This window comes from Marmota monax, unplaced genomic scaffold, assembly GCF_021218885.2.
Source record: "Marmota monax isolate L192 unplaced genomic scaffold, Marmota_monax_Labrador192_F-V1.1 WCK01_AAM20220418_F8-fsc00012, whole genome shotgun sequence".
Taxonomy (NCBI): Eukaryota; Metazoa; Chordata; class Mammalia; order Rodentia; family Sciuridae; genus Marmota; species Marmota monax.
The window spans coordinates 33,919,419-33,941,005 of record NW_026695227.1 but is presented as its reverse complement, the minus strand read 5'-3'; the positions used below and the strand labels follow the sequence as shown (position 1 = coordinate 33,941,005).

Here is a 21,587-nt window from a genome sequence, read left to right as displayed (position 1 = left end):
CTGCCTCAGCCTCCCACGTCAACTGGATTACAGGCATGCACCACTGAAAGTATGACTATACTCGGCCTACCAAATAGTCTTTTCTTTCTTTCTTTTTTTTTTTTTTTTGTGGGGGGTGGGCATACCAAGGATTGAATTTAGAGGCATTTAATCACTGAGGCACATCCCCAGCCCTATTTTGTATTTTATTTATGAGACAGGGTCTCATTGAATTTCTTAGTGCCTCACTTTTTCTGAGCCTGGCTTTGAACTCATGATCCTCCTGCCTCAGCCTTCCAAGCCACTGGAATTATAGGTGTGTGCCATTGCATGGGACTACCAAACATTCTTTTTCTAGTTCTTGATGGACCTTTATTTTATTCATTTATTTTTATGCAGTGCTGAACCCAGGGCCTCACACAGGCTAGCATTCTACCAATGAGTCACAACTCTAGCCCTGACCAAATATTCTTTTTTGTGTGTGCTGGGGATGGAATCCAGGGCCTTGTGCATGCAAAGCAAGCACTCTACCAAATGAGCTATATCCCCAGCCCTCAACCAAATATTCTTGACTAAGCAGTTTACATCTCAATATAGCCTACTGATATTTGTGTCCTGATATGTGTTGTGTGTGTTTTTCATTTTGTTTGTCCAACTGCCAGAACTATGCTATAAGGAGACAAGCATCTAAAAGAGTCTGATGATAATATTTAAAATCAGACCACATAAGAACAGAGAATGGGTACCAAAGACATTTCCTCTGTTAAACAAAATTATTAAATTACTAAATTCATTAGTAATACGTACACTATATAAATATATATAGCTGGTTTCTAAATTTGCTTCTTGTACATTATTCTTAATTACAGAGAGAATTATAAAAGCATTATATATTACACGGGTAATGTCTTTCTATATTCACATTTCAATAATCTTGGCCCCCTGAAACTAATAACCCTTTAAATCTTATCCCAAACAGCACCCTGTATGATGCGGATTTCATAAATGAAGGCCAGAGAAATACCTGTCAATTATTTACTGACTTTTTCCAGGTACATATACTAGGATCTGAAGTTTCAAATATACCGTTCTCACTATTGAAGAGTTTATAGTTTATTAGACAAGAGAAAAACATAAAACCTCAACATAATGTGATAAATATTAACAAAGAAGGTATTCAAAGGATATTCTAGAACTGAAAGGGAAATGTCCCCAGTCAGGAAATTTAGAGGCTTCCTAGAGGAGCTGACATTTGGGCCGAACATAGGAGTTAGCTGGATGAAGAATGATGGCAAGGAAAGGATGGTCCAGGCAGAGGGAATATTTTGAGTAGAGTAATGGACTAGGTCTTGTAGGGCATGATGCATAGGGATGCACTTGACGTAGAAGAAGAAAATGATGACAGAGATGAATGCCAAAGATTTACCATTAGGGCTAGAGATATAGTTCGGTGGTAGAATGCTAAACCAACATGAGCAAGGCCCTAGGTTCACTTCCTAATGCCCCTAAAAAGAAAAAATTAGCAGTAGATAGAAAACAAATAAAGAATTAACCCTTTTTTGGTGGTACTGGAAATTGAACCCAGAGCACTCTACCATTGAACCACATCCCTAGCTTTTTTTTATTTTTTTTGGTACTGGGGACCAAACTCAGAGGTACTCAATCACTGAGCCACATCCCTAGCCCTATTTTGTATTTTTATTTAGAGACAGGGTCTCATTGAGTTTCTCAGCTCTGATAAAAGAAGCATAAGAAAGGCTGGAGCTGGGATTGTGCCTCAGTGGAAGAGCGCCTGCCTAGCATGTTTGAGGGACTGGGTTCAATTCTCAGCACTGCATATAGGTAAATAAAATAAAAGTCCACTGGCAATACACACACACACACACACACACACACATATGTAAATAACAGAATACTTAAAAAAAAAAAAAAAAAAAACATAAGAGATGAGGCAGGGGGCAGTGGTTCATGTCTGTAATCCTGAAACACAGGAGGCTGATGCCAGAGAATAAAGTTTGAAGCCAGCCTCGACAATTTAGCAAGACCCTGTCTCAAAATAAAAAAGTTAAAAGGCCTGGGGGTGTAATTCAGTGGTAGAGCACCTCTGGGCTCAATACCCAGTACTTAAAAAAAAAAAAAAATCTACACAACAGCAGCAAAAATTTACTCTGTGCACCTCCTTTTGGTAAATTAGCAGTACTTTATAAATGTAAGAACTGGTTCATGTTGCCATAAAGGAGGGTACTGCCTAGGTCCTTGACAGGTGTAATTCTCATCCAAGTCAAATTCAGTGTTTTGGTTTTTTTTTTTTTTTTTAAAGGGGGGGGGGAGAAAGAAAGAAAAAGAAAACAACTGGTTCAAAAATGGTTAGTTTTCCTCAAGTACAGGGAAAACAATACAAAGGTAAAAAAGACTCCTACCAGTAGGTGTCAGTGTAACTAAGGGATAGATGTGACTTTTGAAACCCCACTTACTTCCCAGGCAAGACGTTTAAGACCATGCCCCACGCCCCAAAAAATTCCTAAATACTTCAGAGGTTGATATAAGAAGATTCGAAGTTCCAGACTACTTTAGTGAGACCCTGTATCAAAACAGAATAGACTGGGAATGTACTCAGTGGTAAAGTACTCCTGCGTTCAATCATCAGCATCCCGCCACAAGAAAAAAACAGAATGAGGGGGACACAAATTTTAAATTTAAATTTTTTTTTTTAGAGCGAGAGAGATTTTTTTTTAATATTTATTTTTTAGTTTTCGGCGGACACAACATCTTTATTTTATTTGTATGTGGTGCTGAGGATCGAACCCAGGGCCTCACTTGTGCTAGTCAAACACTCTACCGCTGAGCTACAACTCCAGCCCACAAATTCATTTAAATAAATAAATGCACTAACACAAACTACAGAGAAAAAATAGGAGAGGCAAAATAGAAAAATACAGTCATTTTGCTTTAATAAACTCAGTATAGAGTAAAATAAACAGGGAAGTGATAAATATTTTGAACTTATTTCACACTTCCATTATTTCCCTGAATCAAAGGTGAGATAAAGCCAGTCATAATGGAGCACACCTGTAATCCCAGTGGCTTGGGAGGTTGTGGCAGGAAGATCATGAGTTCAAAGCCAACCTCAGCAGCTTAGCAAGGCCCTAAGCAACTCAGCAAGACCCTAAGCAACTCAGCAAGACCCTGTCTCTAAATAAAATATAAAAAAGGGATGGGGACAGAGTTCAGTGGTAAGTATCCCTGAGTTCAATCCCTGGTACCAAAAAAAAAAAAAAAAAAAAAAAGAGAGAGAGATGAACACAATTAGGGTTTGTTTTTGGTTCTGGGGATTGAACTCAGGGAAATTCTACTACTGAGCTACAATCCCTAGTCTTTTTTTTTTTTTAATTTTTATTTTATTTTTATGTGGTGCTGAGGATCAAACCCAGTGCCTCAAGCATGCTAGACAAGCACTCTACTTCTTGAGCCACAACCCCAGCCCCTCCCTAGTCCTTTTATTTTTTGAGACAGGATCTCAGTAAATTGCTGAGACTGGCCTTGAAGATGGGATCCTTTTGCCTCAGCTTCCTGCACTGCTGGGATTATAGGTTTACTCCACCTCATCTAGCTTTATAAAAAGGTTAATTTAACAAATATCTGGATTGTTCATATCCATCATGTCACATTTTAAAATTACCAAGAGCCTCTGATGTTTAAAACTAATAATAAGAGAAATTACATATGCTGTAATTAAAATAGCACTATTGGACAAATCTAGGTTTGAACTCTGATTTACTACTTAGCTAAGTAACCTCTCTGAGTTTTAGTTTCCTCATTAGCAAAGAGGATATAATTAGATTTCATAATAAAATTAATGTTAGCCAGGTGCAGTGGCCCACACATGTAATCCCAGTGGCTAGGGAGGCTGAGGCAGGAGGATTTCAAGTTCAAAGTCAGCCTCAGCGAGACCCTGTCAATAAATAAAATACACTGAGGATGTGGCTCAGTGGTCGAGTGCCCCCGAGTTCAATCTCCAGTAACCCCCAAATAAATAAATAAATAAATAACAAATAAAAATATAAAGGGCTAAGGATGTGGCTCATCGGTAGAGTACCCCTGCATTCAGTCCCCAGTAATGAAAAAGAAATAGCCAGATACAGTGGCACAAGCCTGTAATCCCAGCTACTAGTGAGGCTGAGAGGCAGGAGGATCACAAGTTCAAGGCCAGCCTGGGAAACTTAGATAATCTCAAAATATAAAGGCCTGGGAAAGTAGCTCAATGGTAAAGCAATCCACTGTCCCACAAATAATAAACAAATAAATAGGAAATTTGACAACTACCTGAATTTTGACAAAGGAGAAACAATAAAATGTGGTAATATGTGTTCTGAGTATACAATGTTGTCTGGAAAAAAGAAGAAAAAATGTAGCTGTGCATGGTAACACAGGCCTGGAATTCCAGTGGTTTAGGAGGTTGAGGCAGGAGAATCACAGGTTCAAAGCCAGCTTCAAAGCCAGCTTCACAAATTTAGCAAGGCCCTAAGCAATTTAGCAGAGACCTGTTTCAAAAAAATTAAAAGGTCTGGGGGTGTGGCTCAGTGATTAAACACCCCTGGGTTCAAAAAATAAAGAAAAAAATGTAATTAAATTTATGTTTTCAGAGATTTTTTTCAGGATAAAATATAGCAATTAGATGCTGTGTGATTTTAAAAAGTGAGAAAATACTGGAGGAAAGTACAGAAGTTCATAATTTTAATTTTATTTTATCATGATTTTAATTTCTATCTTTTATAGAAGTTCATAAGAAAGAAAAATATGGACTGGGGATGTAGCTCAAAGGTAAAGTTCTTACCTAGCATACATGAGGCCCTGGGTGGTGGTGGTGGTAGAGGGGTGGAGGGGTGGAGGGTTAGAGTGGGAGGAAGGGGAGGAAGGGGAGGGAAGGGGAGGGAAGGGGAGGGAAGGGGAGGAAAGGGGAGGAAAGGGGAGGAAAGGGGAGGAAAGGGGAGGAAGGGGAGGAAGGGGAGGAGGGGGAGGAGGGGGAGGAGGACAAGAAGAAAGAAAAATACTTAAAAACCAAGAATCCTAAGGCTAGGGTTGTGGCTCAATGGTAGGGTGCTTGCGTAGCATGCGTGAGGCACTGGGTTCGATTCTCAGCACCACAGAAAAAATAAATAAAGCAAAGGTATTATGTCCATCTACAACTAAAAATAATAAAAAACAAAACAAACAACAACAAAAAACAAGTATCCTACAGATTGCCTCACACTAACAATACTAAGAAAATTAGTTTCTACAGTAGGGCCTAAAGAAAAATCAAAAATAGCAGTCATCTATGAATAAAGTTCTATGAAGGTTCTCAAAAACATTTATAACACTCATTTTATTTTTTTCTTTTAAGAGAGAGAAGAGAGAGAGAGAATTTTTTAATATTTATTTTCGAGTCTTCTATTCTTAACCTAATGGGACAATATTTATTGTCCAGCTATTTTAAGTTTTTTTTTTTTTTTACTTGAAGAGGTGTTGTGGTTCATGCCTGTAATCCCAAAAGTTTGGGAAGCTAAGGCAGCAGGATACCAAATTCAAAGCCAACCCCAGGAATTTAGCAAGGTCCTAAGCAATTTAGGGAGACCCTGTGGTAAATTAATAAATAAAAAGGGCTGGGGATGTAGCTCAGTAGTTAAGTTATGTGCTCCTGGGTTCAATCCCTGGTACCAAGAGAAAGAAAGAAGAAAGAAAAACTTAAATGGTGGCATTTGCCTGCAATTCCAGCTAGTGTATAATCTAAACTACTAGGGAGGCTAAGGCAGTAGAATCACAAATTCTAAGTACAGTATGCGAGATTTAGCAAGACCCTCTCAAAAAAAAAAAAAATGGTGGAGATTGTATTATCTAGTCACAGAGCACTTGCCTACCATGGATAAGGACCTGAGTTTGATCCCCAATAATGGGGGGGGGCGGGAATTAAATGGATAATGGGAGCTGGGCAGGGCAGTGCATGCCTGTTATCACAGCAACTCAAGAGGATAGCAAATTTGAGGTCAGCCTCAGCAACTTAGTGATACCTTGACTCAAAATGAAAACTCAAAGACCACGGAAGTGAATGTTGCTCAGTGGTAAAGCACTGCTGGGTTTAATGCCCAGTTTAAAAAAAAAAGAAGCAGCAGCCAGGTGCGGTGGCATACACCTATAATCCCAGCAGCTCAGAAGGCTAAGGCAGGAAGATCTAGAGTTCAAATCCAGCCTCAGCAAAAGCGAGGTGCTAAACAATTCAGTGAAACTCTGTCTCTAAATAAAATACAAACCAGGATTGTGATGTGGCTCAGTGGTCGAGTGCCCCTGAGTTCAAACCCTGGTACTGACACCCCCCCAAAAAAAAAAAAAATTTAAAGTGGGAGGTGGGGATGTATCTCAGTGATAGGAACCAAGTGCTTAGTCTGAATAAGGCCCTGGGTTCCACATACACATACAAAAAGCTTAAAAATTTAATTTTGACTAAGAACACAATATGAAAACATGAAGGGTTTTGTTTTGGTTTTTGTTTGTTTTCTTTTGCAGTGCTAAGGATGGAACCCAGGGCTTCATGCATGCTAAGGCAAGCACTCTACCACTGAGCTTCACCCTAAGCTCTGGGATACATTTTTAAACATATCAGAAATATGGGGGGGGGGCGGGGCTGGGGATGTGGCTCAAGTGGCAGAGCGCTCGCCTGGCATGCGTGACGCCCGGGTTCGATCCTCAGCACCACATACAAACAAAGATGTTGTGTCCGCTGAAAACTAAAAAAAAAAAAAATTAAAAAAAAAAAAATTCTCTCTCTCTCTCACTCTCTCTTTCTAAAAAAAAAAAAGAAAAAGAAAATAAATATCGTGGGTAGGGAAGGTAGGCACTGAAGGCAATTTCCAGTAAAACATGGAAAAAAAGATGAGAATAAAAAGAGAATCAAGGGGCTGGGGATGTGGCTCAAGCGGTAGCACGCTCACCTGGCATGCGTGCGGCCCGGGTTCGATCCTCAGCACCATATACAAAACCAAGATGTTGTGTCCACCAAAAACTAAAAATAAATATTAAAATTCTCTCTCTCTCTCTCTTTAAAAAAAAAAAAAAAAAGAGAATCAAATTTGCTATTACAATATCTCAAACTGGGTTTGATCCTCAGCACCACATTAAAAAAAAAAAATAAAAGGTATTGTGTCCAACTACAACTAAACAAAATATTTAAAACAACCCATAATGTAATGTCAGTAGACAGCTCTTAGTATTTATTAAGACAGGAACTCTCAGGAAAACAGATTCTATCTTCCTAAGTGTAAAAAAAAAAAAAAAAAAAGGGCGGGGGGAAGGAAGATAACCTCCCCCACAGACACCAGATGGCACAAACTGACCTTCAGGTTTTCAAAGTCTGATTATACAATTTTATTTCTCTTTTAACATCTTGCTTCTCTCTTCCTATGTTTTTATGACTCACTGATTAATACTTCATTTGATTACAAATTAAATAAATTCAAATTGACCAATTTGGCTGTTACAAATTCCAATTCATAAAAAAGTTTATAAAGGGGCTGGGGGTGGGGGCACACGCCTATAATCCCAGTGGCTTGAGAGGCTAAGGCAGGAGGATCACAAGTTCAAAGCCAGCCTCAGCAACTTAGCGAGGCCCTAAGTAACTCAGTGAGACCCTGTCTCTAAATAAAATATAAAAAAAGGCTGGGGATGTGGCTCAGTGGTTAAGTGCCCATGGCTTCACTCCCCAACACACACACACACAAAAAAAATAGTTTATAAAGGGACTGGAATTGTAGCTCAGTGGAAGAGTGCTTGCATAGCACTTGTGAGACACTGGTTTGATTCTCAGCACTGTATATGAATAACAAATAAATAAAATAAAGGCATTGTGTCCATCTACAACTAAAAAAATGTTTTAAATCCTTACAAAAAAAGTTTATAAAGAAGGTGTTGATTAATCTCATCATTTGCGCTTCCTTTTCTTCTTACTATCTTTTTTTTCAAATATTCATTTTTAGTTATAGATGGATACAATATCTTTATTTTATTTTTTATGTGGTGCTGAAGATCGAACCCAGTGCTTCATGCATGCTAGGCAAGTGCTCCACCTCTGAGCCACAACCCCAGCCCCTTTTCTTACTATCTTAGGCTAAAAATATTAGTAACACTTCAAAATAAATGAACTATGTAGTAGACAAAATCTATACGAATACTTGAAAAAGGCCTGATAAAACAAATCAATATAATAATATAAGGATACTGACCCTAAAAGTCAAAAGACCTTTAACCATTTTTTTTTTTTTTTTTGGTAACTGTGGCTTGACCCCAGGGGTACTTTATCACTGAGCTACATCCCAATTTTCACTTTTTTTTTTTTTTTTTTGACAGTCTCCCTAAATTGCTGAAGCTTGCCTCAAACTTGCAATTCTTCTGTCTGAGAATTTCTGCCTACAAAACTGCTGAGATTAAGGTATGAACAACTGTGCCAGGATCTCGGTCACTCTTGGAAGCATCAATGACCTTGTAGGTAGGCTTAATAGTCCATGCTACTCAAGAGACTAAGGCAGAAGGACTGCAAACTGGAAGCCAGCCAGGGCATTGTGATGTTGTTCAGTGGTAGAGTACCTGCCTAGCATGTGTAGACCCTATGTTCCAATTCCACTACTGCAAAATAAAAAATATGTTCCCAGGCCCAGTGACACGTCTGTAATCCCAGTGACTCAGCACTGCATATAAATAATAAATAAATAAAATAAAGGTATTGTGTACATCTACAACTAAAAAAAAAATTTTTTTAAATCCTTAAAAAAATGTGATTTTTAAATCCTTAAAAATTTGTGATCCTCCTGTCTCAGGAGGCTGAGACAGGAGGATCACAAATTTCAGGCCAGTCTCAGCAACTTGTCAGCACCCTAAACAATTAGGTGAGACCCTATCTCAAAATAAAAAAGGGGCTGGGGATGTGGCTCAAGTGGTAGCGCGCTCGCCTGGCATGAGTGCGTCCGGGGTTCCATCCTCAGCACCACATACAAACAAAGATGTTGTGTCTGCCAAAAACTAAAAAATAAATATTTTTTTAAAAAAATTAAAATAAAATTTAAAAAGGCCTGAAATATAACTCGTATACTGCTGTAACCTAAAGTGCCCCTGGATTTAATCCCCATTATCGTACAAAAAAGTAACTGAATTTTTAAAAAGTAATTGAATTTTTCTCTACCTTATGCTCTGTCAAATAAGAATAGTGGAGAGGAGGACTCCTCTAGCTCAGGCAACCTTCACTCTAAGAGCTACTACCCATGGATGGTCTGGTTGAATTGTACCAAGTTTGCAAAAAAACTTCTTTTTTTAAAACAAAATTTTTTTAAGTTGTAGGTGGACAAAATATCTTTATTTTTATGTGGTGCTGAGGATAGAACCCAGGTCCTCACATGTGCAAAGCAAGCGTTCTACCACAGAGCTACAATCCCAGTGTACAAAAAAACTACTTAAGCCATCAAACTAGGATCACATTCAATGAGAATGCATTGAATAATTTGAGAAGAGCCATCTTAATAGCATTTAACTTAATTTAAATTATTTGTCTTTAAATGTACTTTCCTATGAAAACCAGTGTTGTGCTCTTTTTAATTTTCAGATATTTATAGACTTAACTGTTTTTCTCATCTCTTAAAGGGTCTTGACCTTGGTATTTTATATTTTAACTCCTTCAAAGTAAATATTACTTATTTTGTATATAAGTGGGAGGCAGATCCACAGAAAACTAAACATGCAGATCCAAACTTGTCAAACAAGTAATACTGCTCAGTTTCTATAAGTTGTTCAGAATGTAAACAATATTGAAGCAAAAATACAAATTCAAATTACAAGTCAGCTTTGCCCCAATTCTAAAAGATTCACTTAAGGGCTGGGGTTGTGGCTCAAAGGTAGAGCACTTGCCTAGGATGCATGAAGCACTGAGTTCGATTCTCAGCACCACATAAAAATAAAATAAAGGTATTTGTCAACCCACAACTAAAAAATAAATGTTTAAAAAATAAATAAATAAATAAAAGATTTACTTAAAAACTTTCTACAGAACCAGACATAGTACCACACGCCTATATCCCAGCAACTTGGAAGGCTGAGGCAGGAAGGATCACAGGTTCAAAGACAGCCTCAGCAATTTAGCGAGACCCTGTCTCTAAATAAAAATATTAAATAAGGGCTGGGAGGCTGGGGTTGTGGCTCAGTGGTAGAGCACTTGCCTACCTCGGCACTGGCACGTGTGAGACACTGGGTTCAATCCTCAGCACCACATAAAAATAAATAAAATAAAGGTATTGTCTGTCTACAACTAAAAAAAAATAATAATAATTAAAAATAAAGAAATAGGGAGGGGATGTGGCTCAAGCAGTAGCGCGCTCGCCTGGCATGCATGCGGCCTGGGTTCGATCCTCCGCACCACATACAAACAAAGATGTTGTGTCCGCCGAAAACTAAAAAATAAATATTAAAAAAACAAAAAATAAAAATAAATAAATAAATACATAGATAGATAGATTAGTGCTAGGGAAGTGGTTCAGAAGTTAATCACCTCTGGGTTCAATTCCAGATACAAAAAAAAAAAAAAAAAAAACTTTCTACAGAAATGTTTTTGAGGGGCTTCTAAAGGAACCAATTCTTAAAATCAAGCATAACATTAACAATATAGTCAATGTATGAATAGATAAATTTTCTTCTTTTTGTGATACTGGGATTGAACCCCTGGCCTAACTGGATTTGAGCATGCTAGACAATTACTCTACCCACTGAACTATATACATAGCCCTTAAAAAAAAAAAAAAAATTCATTTTGAAACAGTCTCTTTAAGTTGCCTAGGTAGGCCTGGAACTTTCAATCCTGTCCCAGCCTCCTAAATAGCTGGGACTAGAGGTATGAGCCATGGTACCCAGCTAAATAAATATATTTTTAAGTAATCCTTCAGCATACCAAGCCCTACTATAAACTGCTAAATGTAAGAGAAAAGGGGGCTGGAGTTGTGGCTCAGTGGTAGAACACTTGCCTAGCACATGTGAGGCACTGGGTTCAATCCTCAACACCACATTAAATAAATAAATAAAATAAAGTTATACAATCAACAAAAAATATATTTTAAAAAGAGAAAAGGATAGCATTATTGTGTCACACTTTCTATAAGAGACATGAAAAACAATATGCTTATTTTTCAAACAACAAAAGGGAAAAATCAATTATCTAGTAATGTTGACAGATATGCAATATGTAACTTCCAAAGCATTATATATTACAACCTTTCTACATAAGTTCACCTTACATTTCATAATATTTCCAAGGTGGGAAAGCAAAACAATTAGAAGCAAGGAAAGAACAGAACTAAATTAGTGGCACATTTATATGCTACTTTATAAAATGGAACAATTAAAAGGAAAGGTGATTAAAAACTTGGGGGGGGGGCTATAGCTCAGTTGGTAGCATGCTTACCTCACATGCACAAGGCCCTGGTTCAATCCCCAGCACCACAAAAAAAGAAAAAAAAAGGGGTAGCACAGTGTGATGGTACATGCCTACAATCCCAGGTCAGCCTCAGCACCTTAGACCCTATCTCAAAAGAAAAAATGAAATGGCCTAGGAATGTAGCTCAGAGGTAGAGTGCTCCTAGTTCAATTCAATCTCCAGTATTTAAAAAAAAAAAAAAAGGTGGGATAAGAAGGCTGAGGCCTGAGGATCAGACAAGTTGAGGAGTTACATCCAGGTCAGCCTGGATGATGGAGAGATCCTATCCCCCACCAAAAAAAGAAAGAAAGAAAAAGGAAATATGAGATCAGAAGATAACTACAATCTTCTGAAACACTAGGCATCCTTGTACTCTTGTTATTTAATTAAGAACTAAAATGGCCACAGTGCACAAGGCAATGTTATTTAACAATGACGTCATTCAGAAAAAGTCAATGGAATGAATAAATAGGAGCAACTGAAAATATCTAAAGACTATCTTCTTATATTCCACTGATTTTTTTTTTTTTTTTTTTTTGGTTCAGAGAATTGAACTCAGGGGCACTTAACCACTGTGCTACATCCCCTGTCCTTTTTATTTTTTGAGACAAGGTCTACTTAAGTTGCTTAGGGCTCACTAAATTGCTCAGGCTGGCCTGGAACTTTTGATCCTCCTGCCTCAGCCTCAGCCTCCGCTCTGTAATTGTGGATTACAGATGTGCTTCACCAATTTTCAAATGAATAGACACCAAGGTTTTAAAAAAAAGATGTTTTCTATTTAAACTGAAACTTACCATTTAAAAAACACTACTATCACCCTAAGAATCAAGTATAATAATAGAAAACAAAGAAACATAAAAATTTGATGTTATGATTGATAAAGTATATTACTTTAAAAAACAAAAGTCTCGCATGTGACTTTTTGCAATAATATGATAATTTTGAGTACATTTTAATCATCTAAACCTTACTTATTACTAATGTTCATAAGCACTAGTCTAAAGAAAACTTTTTAAAAAATTAGATCCCAGCACTCTGACCCTAAGTTTAGTGACACTGTTGGTAAACCAATCCTGGTATCACATTCAACTTAACTTCTAAGAGAAGACATTTTCCTGACCCCAATAAAACCAAGCAGATGTGAAATTCTTATTTTTAGTGCCTGAAATTTTCTTCTTCAGTGAATTACAGCCACCAAGGAAATATGTTCTAGTCTCCTGCCAAAGCCCAGCCCTTCATTCTTTATTAAGCAGAACTCCAAAGAAGTCATCCAAATTTAAGTCTTTCAAAGCTACCACCTCTCAACCTAGGGCAAAAGTTTTTTAGTACTTCGCAGTGACTGAGGGAAAAAAATCTAGAGCTTTAAACCCAGGAGAAAGTCTATAAGAGTAAGACTACAAAATGAGAGGAAAGGATGCTAATAAAGAGGAATAGGTGTTTTGTTTTGTTTTTTAACTTTTTTTTAATATTTATTTTTTTGGTTGTAACTGGACACAATATCTTTATTTTATTTATTTATTTTTATGTGGTGCTGAGGATCGAACCCAGGGCCTCCCACGTGCTAGGTGAGCGCTCTACAGCTGAGCCACATCCCAGCCCCAAATAGGTGTTTAAAAAAAAAAAAAGCCAGATACGGTGGCACACACCTGTAATCTCAGTGGCTTCTGAGGTTGAGGCAGGAGGATAGCAAGTTCAAAGCCAGCCGCAGCAAAAGCAAAGTGCTAAGTAACTAAGTGAAACCCTGTCTCTAAATAAAATACAAAATAGGGCTGGGGATATGGCTCAGTGATTGAGTGCCCCTGAGTTCAATCCCTGGTACAAAAAAAAAAAAAAGCTACTGATGACTTAAAAAAAAAAAAAAAAAAAAAACAACTAAGAGCCCATAGATCATTTCACTCTCCGGAAACTAAGTTAACTAGGTGGTCCTACCCTTACTACCAACCACCAGGGACAAAGCCATGAAAAACACAGGAACACAGAGATAGCTGATTTGTTTTGGTTCTAACTTTGTGCCTTTACTCACGTATTCCACAAACAGAAAACAGGATAAAAGTCGAAAGGAAGGCTTAAAGGTTTTTAAAAGATGATTTCTAAACATAATAAATGTATCCTCATGCAGTGGCACATGCCTATAATCCCAGCTACATGGGAGGCTGATGCAGAAGAATCAAAAAGTTCAAGAACAACCTGGGCGGGCTGGGGATGTGGCTCAAGCGGTAGCGCACTCGCCTAGCATGCGTGCGGCCCGGGTTCGATCCTCAGCACCACATAAAAAGATGTTGTGTCTGCCGAAAACTAAAAAATAAATATTAAAAAATTCTCTCTCTCTCTCTCTTCAAAAAAAAAAAAAAAAAGAACAACCTGGGCAACTTAGATCCTGCCTCAAAATTTAAAAAAAAAACAAAAAATGTAAACAGACTAAGTGAACCCCATATAGACTGAAGTCTTCCACAACCATATAATAATACCTCATTTTGTAGAGTGATTATCTCATATTTCATGTGCCTTTTTTTATTTTTATTTTTGGGCGGGTACCAGGGATTGAACTCAGGGGCATTCAACCACTGAGCCACATCCCCAGCCCTATTTTGTATTTAATTTAGAGACAGGGTCTCTCTGAGTTGCATAGCACTTCACTGTTGCTAAAGCTAGCTTTGAATTGGAGATCCTTCTGCCTCCACCTCCTGAGACACTGGGATTACAGGTGTGCACCCAGCTATTCATGGCCTTTTATTGTCAACAGATTTAATTTGTCCCTGTAAAATAACAATATATCACAGAAGTGGGTAAAATGTGATACTTTGTAGCAGTCCAGCAAGAGTAGAAAAGTCTGATTTCAGGGACTTTTTTTTTTTTAATTAAGAAACAGACATTAGGGGTGGGGCTGGAGCTCAGCGGCAAAGCACTTGCCTGGCAAGTGTAAGGCACTAGGTTCGATCCTCAGCACCACATTAAAAAAAAAAATAAAAATAACTAAATAAAATAAAGATATTATGTCCATCTACAACTAAAACTATTAAAAAAAAAAACTTTAAAAGAATAAATTCATTCCCTGGGGGCTGGGGTTGTGGCTTGGAGGTAGAGCACTTGCCTAGCACGTGTGAGGCACTGGGTTGGATCCTCAGCACCACATAAAAATAAAATAAAGATATCGGGTCCACCTATAACTAAAAAATAGAAAAAAATAAAAAGAGTAAAAGTCCCTGGGGACTGGGATTGTAGCTCAGTGGCAGAGCACTTGCATAGCATGTGTGAGGTACTAGATTCGATATTCAGCACCACATATAAATAAATAAAATAAAGGCCTGTTGACAACTAAAAAAATATTTTTAAAATAAATAAACAAATAGGATAGAATAGAATAGTCCGCCAACCACTACGGAGGCTGAGACAGGAGGATCCTGAGTGCAAAGACTCAGCAAAAGTAAGGTGCTAAGCAATTCAGTGAGACCCTGTCTCAAAATAAAAAGGGCTAGGGATGTGCCTCAGTAGTTATTCGCCCCAGCTTTAATCCGCAGTACCAAAAAAAAAAAAAAAAAAGACAAGACAGTTAGTTGTAATAGATGAATTCTTAGGTCCCTTTCAGCTCTAACTTTCTACTCCAAGATCTCCAACTCACTAAGAAAATTTTATTGTCTCATTAAAGCTCAAAATGTAGTCATTTTAAATACACCACATGAACTGAAAAAAGCTAGAGAACTCATGATGCAGACTTTTCCTCTCAAGAGTTTCCAAAACTGCAGCAGACAGGAAACATGGTTGCTTAATTTGTTAACCCGACTTATATAAGAACCAATCCTTGAAAAAAAAACGAACCAGTCTAAGTGGAACACTATAACAAATACAAACAATTCACAAGCACACATATATTCCAAAGTAAGTAGAATTTTGGTGGTATTAAACTATTTTCCAAAATCGGGGCTGGGGATGTGGCTCAAGCGGTAGCGCGCTTGCCTGGCATGCGTGCGGCCCGGGTTCGATCCTCAGCACCACATACAAACAAAAATGTTGTGTCCGCAGAAAACTAAAAAATAAATACTAAAATTCTCTCTCTCTCTCTCTCAAAAAAAAAAAATAATAATTTTCATTTATCATAGGAGAATATAAAAATGTACATGGTCAGGACTGGGGTTGTGGCTCATCGGTAGAGCACTCACCTAGCACATGTGAGGCGGCCCTGGGTTAGTTAGATCCTCAGCACCACATAAAAATTAAAAAATAAATAAAATAAAGGTATTGTGTTCAACTACAACTAAAAAATATATATTTAAAAAAAAGATTCAGTAAAAATATATACGGTCTAAGCCCAGTGCAGTGGCACATACCTATACTCCCAGCTACTTGGGAGGCTGAGGCAGGATCACAAATGGCCAGCCTAGGCAATTCTCCCGTCTCAAAATAAAAACTAAAAAGGGCTCAGTGGTAGCTCATAGGTACAGTGTCCCGGAGTTTAATCCTCAATATATTAAAAAAAAAAAAAGTGGGGAGGGACCTGGATACAGTGGTACATGCCTATAATCCCAGTGACTCAGGAAGCTAAGGCAGGAAGATCACAAGTTCAAGGCCAGCCTCCGCAATTTAGTCAGGCCCTAAGCAACTTATCCAGACCCTGTCTCAAAAATAAAAATCAAAAGGGGGGCGGGGGGACACTGAAAATGTGGCTCTTGGATTACAGGAGTGCACCACAGGGCCCAGTGGTAGAGTGCTGGCATGGTATGAATAAGGTCCTGGGTTTGATCCCCAGCACCACAAAAAAGAAAGAAAAAGATAAATTCTCAATAGACTTTAATCTTATTTTGTGTGTATGTTTTTAATTTCAAACTAACCAACAGTGCAACAATTCAAAATGAAAAGACTTTTAACTATTAAGCCAGGTGCAGTGGTACACACCTGTAACCCCAATGATTCTTGGAGACTGAAGTAGAAGAATTGCAAATTAGAGGTAAGCCTCAACAATTTAGCAAGGTCCTAAGCAACTTAGTGAGACCTTATCTCAAAATTTAAAAAAGGCCTGGGAATGTAGCCTTGGGTTCAATCCCCAGTACCAAAAGATAAAATGAGAAAGACTAAATATTGTGGTCAACTGATTTAATATACATTACAATATATATATCTTTCTTTTAATGCTGTTATTCCTAACCCCTCTCAACCCTACCTCCCTACTCCATTCCTGACCTCACTCCTTTTCTTTCTCCTCCCTCTCCAAACATACATGGTATTTTCAAAGCAGTCTAAGAAGTTATTCCCTATCTAGGAAATTAGCAGATTAATCTAGGAAGCTTATTTAAAATATATTTTAGTGTGAGGAGAGACAGTTCTTTTTGTTGTGTTGGTATCAAGGATTGAACCCAGAGGTGCTCAACCACTAAACCACATCCCCAGCCCCACCACTTTTTTTTTTTTTTTTCATACCGGGGATTTAACTCAGAGGCACTCACCACTGAGCCACATCCCCAGCTCTATTTTGAATTTTTTTAGAGACAGGGTCTCACTGAATCGCTTACTGCCTCACTTTTGCCAAGGCTGGCTTTGAACTTTCAAACCTCCTGCCTCAGCCTCCCAAGCCACTGGGATCACAGGTGTGCACCACTGCACATGGCCCCAGCCTTTTTTTATTTTTACTTTGAGATAAGTCTCACTAAATTGCATAAGGCCTCACTAAATTGCTGAGGCTGGCTTCTAACTTTTGATCCTCCTGACTCAAGTCTCCCCTAGTCTCTTGGATTACAGGAGTGCACCACAGGGCCCAGACACTGTTACTTTTCTAATTCATTTGCCTAAATGATTAGTCCTTGAGAAAGTGTTACCCCCAAAAGGTTCTATTCTCCCCCTACCTTTTTTTTTTTTTGGTACCAGGGACTGAACCCAGGGGTGCTTAACCACTAAGCAATATACACAGCATTTTTGTTTACTTTGTATTTGGAGATAAGGTTCTTGATAAATTGCTTAGGATGTCACAAAGCTAACACTGGCTTTGAATTGGCTATCCTCCTGCCTCAGCCTCCCAAACCGCTGGGATCACAAGTGTGCATCACTGCACCCGGATTCTATTCCCTTCTTTAACTCAACAGTTTCAGTTAAGCCAAGAATTACTTCCTAATAAGTGCAAAAGATTGCCTGGCATAGTGATACATGCCTACAATCCCAGCTACTCAGGAGGTTGAGGCAGGAGAATCACAAGTTTGAGGTCAGCATGGGCAACTTGGTAAGTTTGTCTCAAATGAAAAATAAAAAGGAGAGTTGGGGGTGTAGCTCAGTGGTAAAGTGCTTGCCTAGCCTGCACAAGGCTCTAGATTCAACCCCTAGCACTACAAAAGTAAATAAATAAGTTAGAGTGGTTTTTCAAGGCCACCATCACCTATCGCCCTTGTAATGGTCCTTTGTTGGGTACAACAGTGCATACCTTAAGCCCATCAAGACCCCCAGTAATGTTATCCAGACGCTGTTTCAAAATAAAAAATAAATATTTTTACCATTGGGATATAGCCCAGCGGTAAAGTGCCCAAGGTTTAATCCCCAATACCAACAAGAAAAAATGAAATGAAAATAAAAAGGGCTGGGCATGCAGCTCAATGGTAGAATGTCCCTGGGTTCAATTACAAGTGACACAAAAACAGATAAGACAGATGAACGCAAAAGACTGAAAACCTTACCTGGGGCATTTGCTATAGCCAATGGCAGGCCTGGAAGTTGGTGCACTTGAATTCCTGAAGTACCCAGTGCACTGAGGTTAATGGTCTGGAGGCCCGGCATGGAGGAGAGCTGAGCAGCATTCACAGTGACAGTGCCGGCAGGGATGGAGGCAGCTGAGGCAATGGGTGTAAGGGTGGTGTTGCTGCTGCTGGTCTGCCCCAAGGAAACACCCTGCATTGGGGCCAAAGTGATTGTCTGGGCCTGTGGGTTCTGAACTTGGAGGTTCTGCAGCTGAAGAGTTTGCCAACTGACCTGTCCATTGGGCCCCACTGTTGGTGTCCGGATGATGATGGGACCAGAGTTTGGAACAGCCTGAAGCTGGAGGTTCTGGAGGGTTTCCTGGGAGATAGCTTGAGTTGTAAAGGTCTGCCCTGACAATGGTGCTGCTTGGAGGGCCTGAAGAGCCTGTCCCCCTTGAACTAACTGAGGCTGAATAAGAATTTGTTGTTGCTGTGTCTGCTGGTTTTGTTCTCCCTCTTTTTGCTGACTTGCTTGCAGTGAGCCTCCAGATGTCTGGTTCTGTTGGATATTCAAGGCATCAGATCCCTGTAGCCCACTAACCCTCTGGGGTGTCTGGCCTTGAGAATTGGTCCCGGATGATCCGCTGGTGGTAAAGTTCATAATTCCCATGTTGCTGGTGGTAGTAGTTGTTGAGTAGCTATTGGCATTGGTGAAAAAGGAGCTGGAACTGGCTTGTGATGACACCAAACTGGCAGAACTGATGGCAGTCCCTGAGGTGACAGGCTGTGAGCCACTCTCCTGGGACCCAGAGCTGCTAATCGTGACGGCCTGAGAGCTGGGAGTCAAGGTAGCTGCAGAAACACTGTTGACAGGTAGCAAGGTGATATTTCCATTCAAGGCCACTGGTACATTGGTCACATATTGAGTCTGTCCTGAGAGCACATTATTAGCCAGGCCTTGGAGGGGTACAGCCTGCTGGAGTAAGTTTGGCATAGCAGCAATGATGTTGCCTCCACTTCCTCGATTTGTGATGATCTGCTGGTTTGCACCTGGTATGATCTGTATTTGACCAGAACCATCCTGCTGCACTTGTGCCCCTGTTGCAGCAAATTGCAGCTGCTGCCCATCAACGGTTTGGAACTGTGGGATTACTTGATATTGAATGTTAGGCATCACTCCAGGTAGTCCTGTCAGAACTTGCTGGTTCTGTAAGTTAGAGGTGGCAGCCACAACATACTGCCCACCAGAAACCGTGCGATTCTTGGAAGACTCACTGCCACCACTGCCATTGGTATTGTTTCCACTCTGTTCCTTTGAGGTAGGAGTAGCCCCAGAGGAGGAAGAGATGATCTGCCAGCCATTGGCACCCTGTGAAAGTTGTGTGGCTGTGAGGTCAAGCTCACCTGTGCCCCCTGACTGGCTTGGACCCTGGGAGTTGTTGCTGTTTTCATTGGGTGACTCAATTCTGCTGCAGGTTGCTGCCAGCAGAGCCAAAGGGGATGGCTGGGATTCCTGGCCAGAAAATAGAGGAGAGGAAAGGAGTTAGTGACACCTAGCTGCTAGCCTAGGGGGCAATATATAAAAAATAAACAGCAATGCAGCGCAAGATTAAAAAAAAAACAAAAAACTGGCCTATATTTGGGGATGGGGGTATATAGTTCAGTGGTAGATTGCATGCCCAGCATGTCTGAGGCCCTGGATTCAATCCCAGCAATGCAAAAAAAGAAAAAAGAAAAAAATCCAAAAAACCCTGACCTATAGGTATTTCTAAAACTCTCATCCTTAGGGAATCTCCAACTCACTTTCCTCCCTAAGCTTACTTCTTTCTATAAAATTAGTTTTTTTCCTAAAATGTTTTCTATGAAGATTAAAGCAATACCTAAGAATATTTAGATCCTCTCAATACCTTCCCCACTTGATGATCACTCACCTGCCCTCCTCCTCCTCCTCCTCCACTGCTGCTGCTACTGCCTGTGCTGCTGCTTCGAGTCTGAGAAAAGGCACCACCACTATTTCCATTGCCCCCATTATTGCCACCAACTCCTTTTTCAATCTTCACCACTGCTGTCATTTCATCCATGGAGTGATCTTGATCTAAAGATAAAAGATAAAAAACTTAAAGTGGGGAGAGGGAATAAAGTAAAGAAGGGTAAAGCCTATTAAACTATGATGAAATCAGTAATGACTAATAGGAAGATGAAAGTCACCAGTACAAATAAAATGGATCTGGACAAGGGGAATCCTAGAGCCTACAGGACATGAACTAGGTTCAGTGATGCCAAAAGCAAGTCTCAATTTCCCCATGAACAAAATTAAACTCAGAAAATACTCATAAAGTGCTTTGGGAATAGGAAATGTGAAGAGTGGTAGACAATGCTGTAAGAGTTTCAAAATAATAAAAAGTATCCTGGGGAAAAAATAGGTAAGGCAAAAATCAATATGTGGGTGGATGGAAAGCTTGCTAAAATTAGAGTTAAAAGAGATGGAGAAAGAAAAATACAAGTATAAAAAGTAAGAGGGGAAAAAGGAAAAGTGGGAAAGAGGAGGCCAAAACTCCAAGTGGGAAAACATTTGTGAATACTAGCAATGGGCTAAAGGGGTCTAAGGGTTAGAAATCAGAAGGTTTCAGGACTAGAGGGCGGACCCTAGAAAAAAAGGGCGGTTTCGGGGTGAGGGGCGTGGAAAGGGCGGGACCGCGAGGGGGGAGGGGAACTTACCGGGTTGGGGGGGGAGGGCCTTGGGGCAGGCAGCGACCAGAGGGCGGACCAGGGAGGCGGTTGGCTCGGGCGGGGCGTGCACTGCTCGGGCCGCCCCCGCGGCGCCAGCCCCTGGCGGGAGGAGCCTCAGGCGGGCGGCCCAGTAGTGGGGGGTAAAGCCCGTCCCCCGTGGCCGGGGCGGGCAGGGGGCGGGAGAGGCCACGCTGCCCCCTCCCCCGGGGCGGGCGGCCCATCCCCCTCCTCCTCGGAGGCCCCGCCACTGCCCCTTCTCCCTCCCTTCCCTCCGCCCCGGGCGGGACCAAGGCCGCCGCAGCCGCCTCCCGCCCGCCCCCCCTCACGGCGGGGACCGCCCGGTCGGCCCTCGCGCGCGCCCCCTCACTACCCTTCCACCCCTAAGCTTGGAGTGGACTCATCCTTACCGCTCATGGTGGCAGCTGAGGGGCTAGCTCAAGGGGGTCTTGTCCGGGGGGGTGGGGGGGGCCAGGAAAAACGCGGACGCTGACGAGGCAAGCGAACCTGGACCGGACAGGGAGGGGGGGGGTAAAGAGGAGGGAGTAGCGCGCCACAAGCCCGGCCTTGGCCCCGCCCCTTCGGTACTGCCCCGCCCAATGAGGGAGGGGGAAGGGAGGGACTAGCAGAAGAAAGGCGGGCAGATTCCCCAATGGTAAGACTCGTTCCTTCTCTAAGGCGTGTAAGACAAAGTTGCGTGCCTGGTGTCCGCCCAAAAGAACCGCCCCCTCAGTTTGAAAAACCAATGA

General features: G+C 40.5%; 1 protein-coding gene across 2 annotated transcripts in view; it reads right to left on the bottom strand.

Moving 5' to 3' along the window:
- Sp1 (Sp1 transcription factor) overlaps nucleotides 1–21,337 on the bottom strand; it is a 38,318-nt gene extending 16,981 nt beyond the window's left edge. The window contains exons 1-3 of one of the 2 annotated variants that reach the window (XM_046436058.2): nucleotides 21,249–21,337; nucleotides 20,043–20,206; nucleotides 18,112–19,624 (exon numbers count right to left, since the gene is read on the bottom strand). In XM_046436058.2, coding sequence (XP_046292014.1) covers nucleotides 18,112–19,624; nucleotides 20,043–20,206; nucleotides 21,249–21,255 — 1,684 coding nt within the window. In that variant the 5' untranslated portion in view covers nucleotides 21,256–21,337. The remainder of the gene's footprint in view (nucleotides 1–18,111; nucleotides 19,625–20,042; nucleotides 20,207–21,248) is intronic. The other variant, XM_046436059.2, reaches the window with a different exon arrangement.
- Nucleotides 21,338–21,587: the final 250 nt, after the last annotated feature.